At 34.5% G+C, this 14,467-nt stretch overlaps 1 protein-coding gene across 5 annotated transcripts in view; it reads left to right on the plus strand.

Annotated features, from left to right (window-relative positions):
• CFH (complement factor H) overlaps window positions 1-14,467 on the plus strand; it is a 135,226-nt gene that overhangs the window by 69,503 nt on the left and 51,256 nt on the right. For 4 of the 5 annotated variants that reach the window (XM_057726224.1, XM_057726225.1, XM_057726223.1 and 1 more), the window contains 5 exons: window positions 702-878; window positions 1,672-1,857; window positions 1,969-2,148; window positions 4,554-4,733; window positions 7,670-7,852. The exons of the other annotated variant lie outside the window; for it this stretch is intronic. In XM_057726224.1, coding sequence (XP_057582207.1) covers window positions 702-878; window positions 1,672-1,857; window positions 1,969-2,148; window positions 4,554-4,733; window positions 7,670-7,852 — 906 coding nt within the window. The remainder of the gene's footprint in view (window positions 1-701; window positions 879-1,671; window positions 1,858-1,968; window positions 2,149-4,553; window positions 4,734-7,669; window positions 7,853-14,467) is intronic. 5 annotated transcript variants of the gene reach the window in all.

Raw genomic sequence — 14,467 nt, forward strand, 5'->3', positions numbered from 1 at the left:
TTATAAATTTTCAGGAATAATTTTATATATCTCTAAATTGAATGAGATATTAAAAATGTATTAATTTTTAAGAACATTTATAGGTACAACAAGAATAGATATTTGTGTATCACATACATAACCAAGATGCCTAGAATATGCCTATCTATGTGGACTTGAACGTTTCCTCATTTTGCTTCATATTTCAATTTGATCATGTTTCAGTTTGATTTCCACACTTGTAAAATTATCGATTTTTAATGTTCCGTAACTCAAATACATGAGAATTGTCTCTCTTCTGTGTTCCAGTTTCCCAATTGTAGTTTTAAAAATACCATTTTTCATTTGTGTGCAATTTAAAAATTGCAGCATTCATTTTTTTAAATTGAGAGAATCCTTTTACATTTTGAGACAGAAAAAGTAACATTAAATTTTATAAATGTCAGTGATAAAATCAGATGCAGTATACAGTTGACTTTACAAATAAATTACCAGGGCACACATGTTGCTTTTCAATACCTTAATTTTTCTCAAAGAGTACTAATAAATGTAGAGGGTGTACGAAACCTAACGTGTAATGTTTTTCAAGGAAGAGCATTTTTGTGCTGCCCTCTGTATATGCATGCAGTACCCAGCACCTCATGTTTACATGACACGTATAATATTCATTTTGGCGATGATTAGTTAAATATTCTCACTTAATTATTTGTCTTTTTCTATAGAAAGAGAATGCAGTATTCCCAACATAGAAACATATTTAGATGCTAATCCCAAGAAAGACAAATATAAAGTTGGAGACGTGTTGAAGTTCTCCTGCATTAAAGGACTTTTAATGGTTGGAGCAGATTCAGTTCAGTGCTACCACTTTGGATGGTCCCCTAATCTTCCAACGTGTAGAGGTAAATATTTATCTTAGTGAAACTCTGGAACAAGAGTTACAATTTTGGATATCAACCCTTTTATTTCCTCTCTTAATTTTCTGTCTGCTTCCAGTGCATCTATAACCCAATGCTTTAAGCCACAAGTATACTCACCAAGGACATATGTTGGGTAGTAGCTACCTCGGTTTTCCTTATTTAAGAACTTAATCTCCAGTTGCTTCTTGAAATGTGTGGTGGAAGTATCCATAGATATGTATAAGTAACCTGACACTGGCAGGACTTCTTGTTAGCTTTCCTTTTGCCCACAATTCCACCATTAACATTGGACATTGTATATAACATGGGCCTTACCTCAAGTGTCATCAAGTTTGTCTAAACAATGTTCAATAGCTTATAGTCAATTCAGTCACATGCATGGATGAATCAAAGTTAAAATTTGTTGTTCAAATGCTTGTCTCAAATGATGATATTTTTTCAAAAGTTTCAATACAATGTTTCATGGAATAAGAATATTGCTATAATATACACACCCATACTGATTAATTGGTTTGCATACTTATTAAGAGTATCTAGATTATTGAACATGTTTTCTGGGCTTATATAGACTTCCAAAATGCTAGTTCAGGATGAATAATATGGAATCTGGTGTAAACACCATTGTTTTTCATTGTTAAAGAATAAAATAATTTATTTTATAAAATAAATTATATAATAAATCATAAAGTAATTAATGAAAAAAATCTCTGCTTTAGCTGGATTTTTAAGTTGTAAAGTGGACAATGTAACCATTATTTACACCATATTTCTACAGCAGAGTCAATGAATCCCTGTGCTGCACCTCTGCAACTCCTCAATGGGGAAGTTAACGAAACACAGAAAGAAGAATACAGGCACAGTGAGGTGGTGGAATATGTTTGCAATCCTAGATTTCTGATGAAGGGCTCTCATAAAGTTCAGTGTGTTGATGGAGAATGGACAGCTTTGCCCGTGTGTCTTGGTAATGTATAAAAATAGTAATATTTAAAGGTAAATCAACACTTTTTGTTTGCATTCATATAAACACCTAAAGGGTATTTTAAAGACAAGCATATTTTGTGAAATTTTCCAGAGGAGAAGAGTACCTGTGGAGACATACCTGACCTTGACCATGGCTACGTCAAGCCCTCGGCCCCTCCCTATCACCATGGAGACTCGGTAGAGTTCAGTTGCAGAGAAGCATTTACAATGATTGGACCCAGATCAATCACATGTATTCGAGGAACATGGACCCAGCCTCCTCAGTGCATTGGTGAGAATACACTTCTCAAATTGACATCTAATACATTTAACAAATTCTAGTATTTTTATTGTAAAAACTATATTTGCAATCATATTGTTGAAATTTAGAGTTAGCCTTGAAAATGTCAGCTTAAATTATTAAGATTACAAACATTTGTTGTTTATAGTTCAATATGTGTCTAAAGAGGAAAAATATAAACTAGAAACAGACTTTTATGAATCTTTCTGTCCTGATATTAACATTGTTTATCTTTACAAGTGTGAAGCTAAATCTTACTTATAGTTACTCACATGACTAAAATATGATTATTAGTTGCCAGGAAAATACAACCGTCTCTGCAGAAATTCCATTTTTGTTTTTATATGATACTTTTTCTTTTAGGACCTGTAAAACAAGGAAATACAGTAGAGAAAATACCCATTCGATACATTCCTATAGGAATTTTGCCTCTCTCAAAGCTTCTAACAATAATGATTTCTCAGTCTGTTTCAAATGCAGCAAAAAGAAGTTAATGTCCTGGAGGGAGGGTGGGCTCAAGCCCTCCCAGTCAGGGTAACTCAGTCACAGGAGGCACTTGGGGTTGGGCAAGGAACCTGCCCTGACTGATGCATTCCACTGCAAGTGAATCATCCTGACCTTTGGATGACCAGGTCTTTGTTGACTGATCAGGAGAATCTTAGCTACCTTCTTTCACTTTTCCCTTAGAATGAATTCTTTCCTAGAGTTTTCCTGGGTCCTGCATTCAAAGGGAGCCCTGGATGTCCAGTCTTACTTACTCATCAGATTTCTACTCATTACTTATTCCAAGAAGACAGTAGGGCTTAGGCTCAGGCTCCACAGAGCGGGATTCATACCTGTTTTGTTCACTGGCGTGATGCCAATACCCAAACAGCTGGCTGACAGATAGGAGACATTTAATAGGAGTTTATTTAGTTAATCAGAAAATTTCATTGCTTATTAATCCCTACATTTTTCCTAAACACACTCCTGTTCAAGCTATTGCAAGTTCTTCAAGACCAAACTTTATCTTTGTCCTCTCCTATCTCTACAAATGACCTCACCTCATTTAACTTTTCATTCTACTGTACCCCAAAATACCTGCTTCGGTTATTACTCTCCTGATCTCAGGGTTTTCCTTCCAAAGGTTAATCCTCCACCCCGTATTCCGTTTAATATAATTCCCCTCAGCTATAATAAACCTTATTCCAGTCTTCTCCTCTTAATGTTTATTTTGTAACTCTGTCTAATCTAGCCTTCCATTCTTCTTACTATGTTTATTTTCTCCTAATAAATAGGTTTGCTCTCCTTTCAGAAACCAGTCAACTGTAGGACTATGACAGCAGCCACCACTGCCCCTTTTGAGTATACATCTTCCTTCAGTTACCCTTCCTTGAAGAATACTATTGGCTTTGTCTCCTCAACACTCTGAATAAATCCTAAAAATAGGGCTGATTCTCAAGCCTCTAGTGTGTTTTGAATTCATCTCCTTATTTTATTTTATTTTTTCAGGGTTACATTTTAAAATCATTACTTTTCTTTGACCAGCTACTTCACTTTTCTTTATTCTGTTCATCCTCACTTGACTCTTGTCACTGACAAATTATTAACAAATACTGCCAAAAACCTATACTGATATTTTGTGAAATTCAAAACGGACCTCCACCTGCACTGGATTTTTGAAATAGGTAGCTATATGAAAAGCTCTTTTAGTGCATATTTCACTTATACTGGAGCCAGAACAATTTGTTACTATGGCATTATATTGGATTATAGAATGATTTGGTGTATAACATAGCTTCTCAAATACTCTAAGTGTATATACAGAAAACAGGTTGTAACTTTAAGTACCCATTTTCTTATTCCAAATATTTGTTATTTTTTGTAATCATGCAAAAGATCTGCTTAAAAATTAAGATTCTATAGAAAACAACTTAGATGTAATTTTCTTATGTTTCATTACATTTCTTGAAAAAATATATAAGCTAGCAACTTGGTATATTCTATGTCCACAGATAATCGTTTTTATTTTAATGTTTTAAGATTGTGAATTAAAAATAATGCAGAGATGTTTGAGATCAAAAAATAAATGTGAAGATTCACACAGATTTCAAGTGTGGGACAAATTTAGTCATTCAATGACTATTCACTATGTGGATCATGCAAAAGTGTTCCAATCCAAAATGCAAAATGTCTTTAGGAGGGATATTTTCTCTGAAATTTCAAAAACTGGACACAGGACACAGGTTCATATATAATAGTCCATCTCTCGCAATGTGATCAGTAATAACTTGGTAGAATTTGGAGGCGTAAATGGTAATTTCATTATATTATTGACTCTATAGCTGGTTTTTTTTTCATATTAGTTATTTGGTTTTTAGAATTAGTCTTTTCAAGGGAATATTTTCATCTTCTAGCAACAGATGAACTTAAGAAGTGTAAATGGTTAAATATATTTACATCTGAGGGAAATCCATCAGATAAGGTTGAATATGACCATAACGCCAACATAAGTTACAAATGTCGAGGAAAGTCAGAATACAGACACTCAGTCTGTGTACATGGAAGATGGGATCCTGAATCAACCTGCAAAGAAGGTAAACTCTTCTTTATAATGTTTTCAAAACTTTAATCTACTTCTTTCTAACTTGTAAAAGTAGTATCTTTGTGTCTTTCAAAGAAATTTAGTTCTTTATCATTACAAATAATTTTCTATCTGAAAGGTAATTTAGAAACTAACCACAACACTCTTTCTAAATATTAATTGTATCATGTGAATTAGTCATTTGTATGACAGACCACCTAGCAACTTGGTGGCTTTAAATTAACATCTGGGCAGTGGGTGTGCTCATTACATGGGAAAACCATTGCTTCTGATTTCTTATATTGCACATAAAGGTGCTTATGCCTATGCTGAACTATTATGTATTTATTTGTATATCAATTTGAGTATCTATTTATATATATTTATGTATTTAACAAGTTGTTTATCTATTTGTTTATCATAGCTATCTCGAAAAGTCTTGACTCATGCTGACACCACCAATTCCAATTGAATAGGCTCATTTCAGTTTTTCACTTTTCATGTCTGTGTTTCTCTTTTTCAACTGTAGGAAACCTTGACTCACTATCTTCAATAATTTTTACGAATTTCAACTAGCCTAGAAAATACATAAAGTAGCTTTAAACCAATACAAAAACAAAGCTACTATCTAGTGTTCAAAATCTTATAGTTCTTTCTTATATGCAGTTCTCTCTATAAAAATTATACCACAATAAAGCTGTTAATGGAGAATAAATTATTTAGAAAAACATGAATATTTGGGAATTAAGCAACTTCTGAACTGCCATGTCACTATATAATGTATATTGTATGTTATACATTATACATTTATGAATGCTTAGTCCTTGTGAATTAACTTTTTATTTTATTTTATTTTTAAGCTCTTTATTGGAATATAATTGCTTTACACCCTTGTACCAGTTTTTGAGGTACACCCAAGTGAATCAGCTGTATTTATACACATACCCCCATATTCCCTCCCTCCCGCAACCCCCCACCCCCACCCTTCCCATCCCGGCCCTCTAAGGCATCACCCATCATCGAGTTGATCTCCCTTTGTTATACAGCAAATTCTCACTGGCTATCTATTGTACAGTTGGTAGTATATATACGTCTATGCTACTCTCTTACTTTGTCCCAGCTTCCCCTTCACCCTAACTTTTTTATAATTATAAAATATTTCTTTTTTTTAAATATACCTTGTCTGGAAGTCTATACTAGCTTATTGAATTATAGTTAATTAATTTAAACATGCATTACAAAACAAGGAAAAAACAAAGTAATAGGAAGTACAATCTAGTATCTAGGAAAGAACATACACCCAAAGAACACAGAAAGAAGGAATAATTAAAATTAAAATATCAATTATTATAATAAGCTAAAAAACATAAATAGCTAATTTGCAGAATAATAATTCAGTTTATAGAAAAATGTAGTAAACAGACCAATCTCTGCAAGACTTATTAACAAGTACAAATTAAGATTACTAGAACAAAAATGGTTAAACGTAAGACACAGAAAAAATAAATTCTTGTAAGTGCATTGAAAAAAGTGTCAAGATGGTTAAAAGAAATAAAAATATATTTGATGAAACATAAAATACTCCTATTGACAGATCAAAAGAGAAAATCTGACGATATTAGTAAGCATGAATGAAGTGGAGGCTGTCAAATATTTCCCTGAATTAAATATAAAATATTGAACAGCTGAAAGGATTTACAAGACTTCCCAGCATATACTTACATAAGGCTTCTAATGAAATATATTTTATTTTTCATTTTTTTTAAATACTTATTTTGCTGCATTGGGTCTTCATTGTTTTGCGTGGGCTTTCTCTTGTTGTGGCAAGCAGGGGCTACTCTTCATTGTGTTGCACAGGCTTCTCATTGCAGTGGTTTCTCTTGTTGAGGAGCATGGGGTGTAGGCACAGGGGCTTCATTAGTTGTGGTACATGGGCTCAGTAGCTGTGACTCACAGGCTGTAGAGTGCAGGCTCAGTAGTTGTGGTGCAGGGGCTTAGTTGGGCCATAGTACGTGGGATCTTCCCAGATCAGGGATCGAACCCATGTCCCCTACATTGGCAGGCAGATTCTTAACCACTGTGCTACCAGGGAAGTCCCAGCTTCTAATGAAATAAAAAGGAAGTATCAGGAGAAAGAAAATCAAGGAGTCATAGAGAGGTCGAAAATCTTCCAGGTATAGCCATACAGTTTTCTCTCAGTTGTGCAGGATAGGCTTTGTCTTCAGATTATGAACTGCCAGGATGCATCTGAGGTGTCTCTATTTTATGGGACACAGACACAGTTTCTAGAGGGATCTTTTATACCCTGTTGGCCAAGTAACTAAAGCCAGCTGTCTAATCCGCTAAACCAGATGCATTTGATCAATCTATATATCCCTTAACAATGCAGGGAAGGTAGTAGATTGTACCTCCGGGGGGTTCTGAATTTCAAACAGTACACTATAAATTCCAGTGAACATATCTCATTCTTACCTTGGCCAAGAATCTTCATCAAATTAATTGATCATTAACTAAATGTAGTTTTTCCTCTGTCTAATCTGCTTCCACAGGTAGAAAATCTTGTGAGAGTTTTAACCCAATTCCAATATTTCTTATCATGGATATATGTAAAACAAGACCCTGATATCAGTTATTACTTAATGCCTATAACTGAGGGAGCAATTCACTTAGAACATCCCAATGGTTAGAAATAATTAAAATTGATTTAACATTAATTATGCAAGATTGACCACAGAAAGAATAAAAAAAGAAACCACAAGGAAGACCATGAGACTGTAAAACAAATGTGATATATTAAAGTGCTAAACAACCTTAAGAGTATAATTAAGCGTATAATATTGTTTAATCACTTATGATGTATTATTAGAGCTTTCTATTTATTGAAAATTATTCCTTTCACATTTTTAACATACGATTTTTAATCAAGAAATCTAATTTTAATATTTTCAGAAGCACAAATACAATCATGCCCACCTCCACCTCAGATTCCCAATACTAGAAATATGACAACTACAGTGAACTATCAGGATGGAGAAAAAATATCTATTCTCTGTGAAGAAAATTTTCTAATTCAAGATGCAGAAGACATCGTGTGCAAGGATGGGAGATGGCAGTCAATCCCACGCTGTGTTGGTCAGTAGTGTATAACTTGCTTTACAACATTCTTTTAAATTAGATGAATACTCCTCTAAGCTTTATATGGTTCAGCAAGATGAAGGTCTCTCTATCTACTATACTGTATCTTGAAACAGTAAATCACAGTTTAGGTGTGTAAATTACTGAACATTCTTTCACTTCTAGTGTGAAGTAAATACAGAAAAAATCTTTGGGCTACTATGCGAATGCCAGGGAACACTTATGTTTATGCATGTCTTACTCCTCATGGTCGAAAGGACAAGAATGAAGGGGCAACTGGGCTGCCCAGCCTGGGAGTCATGGACTTGGAAGATAAGCCATCAGCATCTCTGACTTAAAAGTCCAGTGTAGCTTATGTATAGGAAAGCCATAGGCTGTAGGAAACAGAAATTCTGTTCTTAAAAGGCACACACACACACAAATCTCACATGCTCCACCATGCCCCAGTGTGGAGGCAGCAATTGGAAAGAAGCCTGGGTTAGACTGACTGGCTGATCTTTGTGAACTTTCTAGAGAGGCAGGAGGAAACTGTGGACATAGATGCAGGTGCCAGCCATTACGAGAGACAAGTGCCACTTTGGACATCTCCCAATAGCTTCTTAGCATGTGAGGCTTACCAACCCATGACAGCACCAACCCCAGGCCCCACTGGGCCCCATAGCTGCTACACCAGGACCTGGTCCTGCTCATGGGTGGGACAGCACCAGCCCAGGTACCCTTGGGCCCTGCAGCCAGCTATCCCAGGCCTTGGTCCTGCCTACCAGGGGCCTGGCAGCCATCTCATGAGGCAGAGTCTGGCAGCCATCCAGGTGGGGGACCATCCCCACCTATAAGTATACCCAGAGTAGTTGGTATTGCTACAACAGAAGGGCACCCCTATAGCGTATAGATCTGGTGTATAGCTCCTACAGAGGAGAGCATGCTGTTGGGCCCCTTAGACTTTTCCTACGTAAGGCCACTTCTCCAAGATCAGGAATATACCTCACACATAGAAATAAACACGCAGAATTAGGCAACATAAGGACACAGAAAAATACATTCCAAATGAAGGAACAAGACAAAATCTCAAAAAAAAAAAAATACTAAACTAAGTGGAGGTAAGCAATCTACCTGATAAAAAGAGTTCAAAGCAATGACCATAAAGATGCTCAATGAACTCTGGAGAAGAGTAGATGAAAACAGTGAGAAATTTAAGAAAAATGTAGAAAATATTAAGAAGAACTAATCAGAGCTAAAGACTACAATAGCTGAAATGAAAACTCCACTAGAGGGAATCAACATCAAATTACAAGATTCAGAAAAATGGATCAGTGATTAGGAAGACAGGGTAGAGGAGACAACCTAAACAGCACAGGAAAAAGAATTTTACAAAATGAGGATATTTTAAGGACCTTCTGGGACAACATCAAGTATAGTAACATTCCCATAATAGGGGTCCCAAAGAGAGAGAGAGACAGAGAATTTATCTGAAGAAATAATAGCTGGAAACTTTCTAACCTGGGGAAAGAAACACTTCCAAGTCTGGGAATCACAGAGAGTCCCAAACAAGATGAACTCAAAGAGGTCCACACCAAGACACATTATCACTTAAATGACAAAAATTAAAAATAATGATAGAATCTTAAAAGTAGCAAGAGAAAAGCCACTAGTTACATACAAGGGGACTACTATCATCAGACTTTTCTGCAGAAACTTTGTAGGCCAGAAGGGAGTGGCACGACATACACAAATTGGTGAAAGGAAAAAATTACAACCAAGACTACTGTATGCAGCAAGCCTATCAAAGGATAGATCAGTATTTTACAGACAAGAAAATGAAAAATGTGTTCAGCAGCACTAAAGTGACTTTAAAAGAAATGTTAAACAGACTTTCTAAGAGGAAAAGACCATGACTAGAAATAAGAAAATTACAAAAGAAAAAATATCTCACTGGTAAAAGCAAACATACACTAAAGGTAGTAGTTGTTAGTTGGAAGTTTAACAGACTTAACAGTAAAATCATCTGTATCCACAATAAGTAGTTACTAGAAACACAAAACAAAAGGATGTAAAATATGAGGTGGGGAATAGAAATACAGAGTTTTAAAAATGTGTTTGAACATAAAAGACTATCAACTTAACATAATGGCATATGTATATAAGTTGTTATATAGGAATCTGATAGTAACCACAAACCAAAAATGTATAACAGATACACACACACAAAAGAAAGTAATCCAAACATAGCACTAAAGATAGTCATTAAATCACAAAGGAAGAGAGAAAAGAAGGAGAAAGGAACAAAAAAGAATTACAAACACAACCAAAATACAATTAACAAAATGGCAACAGGTACATACCTATCTATAATTACTTTTAATATAAATGAACCAAAATGCTCCAATCAAAAGACATGGACTGGCTGAATGGATTTTAAAAAAGAAAACAAGACCCACATATATGCTGCCTACAAGGACTCACTTCAAATCTAAAGAAACACTCAGACTGAAAGTGAGGGAATGGAAGAAGCCATTCCAAGAAAATGGAAATGAAAACAAAATTGGGGTAGCAAACTTTGTACCAGACAAAATAGACTTTAAAACAAAGACTGTAACAAGAGACAAAGAAGGACATAATATAATGGCAAAGGGACCTATCCAATAAGATTATACAACAATTTAAAATATATATGCACCCAACATAGAAGCACCTAAGTACATAAAGAAAATATCAATAAACATATATAGATAAATAGTAACAAAATAATAGTAGAGGACATTAACTTCCCACTTACATTAAAGGACAGATCATCCATACAGGAAATCAACTTTAAATCCAGTGAGGAAACACTGGACTTAAATTTTAGGTCAGATGGACTTACCAAACATACACAGAACATTCCATCCAAAAGCATCAGAATACACATTCTTTTCAAGTGTACATGGAACATTCTCCAGGATAGGTTACATCTCGGCCACAAAAGAAGTCTCAATAAATTTAAGAACACTGAAAACATAACAAGCATCTTTTCTGACCACAAATGTATGAAACTAGAAATCAACTACAGGAAGAAGAAAAAAAAAAAAAAAAAACCTGCCAAACCTGCAGACAGCTAGAGGTTAAATAATATGCTATGAAACAACCAAAGAAGAAATCAAAGAGGATATAAAAAAAAATCTGGAGACAAGTGAAAATGGAAACACAATGACCCAAGATCTATGGGACTTAGCAAAAGCAATTCTAAGAGGGAATTTATAGTGATACAGGCCCACCTTGGGAAAGAAGAGAAATCTCAAATACACAATCTAACCTTAGACCTAAAGAAACTAGAAAAAGAAGAACAAACAAAACCCAAAGTTAGTAGAAGGGAAGAAATAATAAAGACAAGAGGAGAAATGAATGAAATAGAGACTTAAAAAAACAATAGAAAATATCAATGAAGCTAAAAGCTCATCTCTTGAAAAGATAAACACAATTGATAAACCTTTGGAAAGACTTATCAAGAAAAAGAGAGGAGGGCCCAAGTCAATAAAATCAAAAATGAAAGAGGAGAAGTTACAATTCATACAACAGAAATACAAAGATGTGTAAGAGATTACTATGAACAATTACATACCAATAAAAGGGACACACTAGAAGAAACTGATAAATTCCTTGAAATGCACAATTTCTCAAGACTAAACTAGGAGAAAAATTGAAAATATGAATGGATTGATTACCAATATTAAAATTGAATCAGTAATTTAAAAACCCAAGAAACACAAATCCAGGACCAGACAGATTCACAGGTGAATTCAACCATTTACAAAAGAGTTAACACCTATTCTTCTCAAACTATTCCCAAAAAAATTTAAGAGGAAGAACACTTCTGAACTCGTTCTGGGAGGTCATCATCACCCTGATACCAAGAGCAAAGACACACACACAAAAGAAAATTACAGGCCAATATCACTGATGAACATAAGGGTAAAAACCCTCAATCAAATATTAGCAACCCAAATTAAACAATACACTGAGGGGATCACATATCATGATCAAGTGGGTCTTTTCCCAGGGATTCAAGTATATTTCAATATCTGCAAATCAATGTGGTATACATCAACAAGAATAAAAATTATATGATTATCTCAATAGATGCAGAAAAAGCTTGTGCAGAATTCAATATCTATTTATGTTAAAGTTCTCCATGAAGTGGGTAGAAGGGAAACATACCTAAACATAATAAAGATCTTACATGACAAAGGTCCAGCCAACATCATACTCAACAGTGAAAAGCTGAAAGCATTGTCTCCAAACCAGGAACAAGACAAGGATGCCCACTCTCTCCACTTTTGTTCAACATAGTATTGGAAGTCCTAGACACAGCAGTCACACAAGAAAAGAAACAAAAAGAATTCAAATTAGACAGGAAGAACTAAAACTGTCACTATTTGCAGATGACATGGTACTATACATAGAAAATCCTAAAGACACCACCAAAGACTATTAGAACTAACAAAGTTGCATGATATAAAATTTATATGCAGAAATGTGTTGTGCTTCTATGCCCAAACAACAAATTTTTAGAAAGAGAAATCAAGAAAGCAATCCCATTTACACTTGCAGCAAAAAGAATACAATAGCTAGGAATAAATCTAACCAAAGAGGTAAAAGACTTGTACTCTGAAAACTGTAAGACATTGATGAAAGAAATTGAAGGTGACAAAACAAATAGAAAGCTATCATGTTCACTAATTGGAAGAATTTAAATTGTTAAAATAACCATGCTACACAAGGTAATCTACAGATTCAATGGAATCCCTATTTCATTACCAATGGTATTTTTCACAGAACTAGAACAAACATTTTTTTTTAATTTTTATGGAAACACAAAAGACACTGAATAGTCAAATCATCTTGAGAATGAAAGATGTACTGGAGGAATCAGGCTCCCTGACTTCAGACTATACTACAAAGTTATGGTAATCAAAATAGCATGGCACTGGCACAAATACAGACACATAAATCTCTGGAACCGAATAGAGGGCCCAGAAGTATATCCAATCTTATATGGTCAGTTAATCTATGACAAAGTAGGCAAGAATGTACAATGGAGGAAAGAATACCTCCCCAATAAATGGTGTTGGGAAAACTGGAAAGTTACATGCAGAAGAATCAAACTGGACTAATTTCTCACACAACATGTGAAAATATAATGAAAACAAAGACTTAATTGTAACTCATGAATCCATAAAACTCCTGGAAGAAAACATAGGCAGTATGCTTTTTGATATCAGTTTTAGCAATATTTTTTTTGGATATGTCTCCTCAGGCAAGGGAAACAAAAGCAAAAATAAGCAAACAGGACTACATCAAGCTAAAAAGCTTTTGCACAGCAAAGGAATCTATCAGCAAAATGAAAAAGGCAGTTTACAGAATGGGAGAAGATATTTGCAAGGATATACCTGTAAGGAGTTAATATTCAAACTATACAAACTATATGCAACTCAACATCAGAAAAACAAACAACTCAACTGAAAAATGGGGAGAGGACCTGAATAGACATTTTTTCCAAAGAAGACATACAGATGGCCAACGGACACATGAAAAGATGCTCAATATCATTAATCATCAGGGAAATGCATATCACAACCACAGTGAGATGTTCCTTCACACCTGTTATAATGGATATCATCAAAAAGACAGTATCAAGTGTTGGTGAGGGAGTGGAGAAAAGAGAATCTTTGTGCACTATTGGCGGGATTGTAAATTGGCACAGCCACTATGGAAAAGAGTATGGAGTTGCCTTAAAAACTTAAAAATAGAACTGCCATATAATCCAGCAATTCCAATTCTGGGTATTTATTCAAAGGAACCAAAAACTCTAATTCAAAAAGATATATGCACTCCAATGTTCATTGCAGCATCACTTGCCAAGGTTTGAAAACAACCTAAATGTCCACTGATAGATGAGTGGATTAAGAGATGTTTCATAAGTACACACAAAATGAACTATTACTGAACCATAAAAAATAAAACGTTTCCATTTCCAACAACATGGATGGATCTAGGGTGTATTATGCTAAGTGAAATAAGTCAGATAGAAAAAGACAAATACCAAATGACCTCACTTATAATTGGAGTCTAAAAATAAACCAAACAAAATCAAAGGAAAATGGGCTCATATAGATACAGAAAACTAATGGGTGGTTGCCAGAAGGGAGGTGGGGGTTGGCAAAATAGATGTAGGGGATTTAGAGGTACAAACTCCAGTTATGTAGTGAAGAAGCCAAGAGGATATAATATACAGCATAAGGAATCTGGTCAATAATATTATAGTAACTTTGTATAGGCACAGATTGTTACTAGACACCCTGGCGGTCATTTCATAACGTATGTGAAAGTCAAATCATTACGTAGTACACCTGAAACTAACATACTGTTGTACATCAACTGTATTTCAATAAAAAATGAATTTAAAGACATGATGAAGGGGCATATTGAACAAGTGGATAGTAGCATAGCATTTATGGAGACAAATACTTTGCAAGTTTCAAATATTTTTCAGTTTTAAAATTCTTTAACTTGTTCAAATTATTCTTATTTTAAAATCCCAAACAGTATTTGATTATATTTTTTAAATTTAAATGTTAT

Source organism: Hippopotamus amphibius, chromosome 3, assembly GCF_030028045.1.
Source record: "Hippopotamus amphibius kiboko isolate mHipAmp2 chromosome 3, mHipAmp2.hap2, whole genome shotgun sequence".
Classification (NCBI taxonomy): domain Eukaryota; kingdom Metazoa; phylum Chordata; class Mammalia; order Artiodactyla; family Hippopotamidae; genus Hippopotamus; species Hippopotamus amphibius.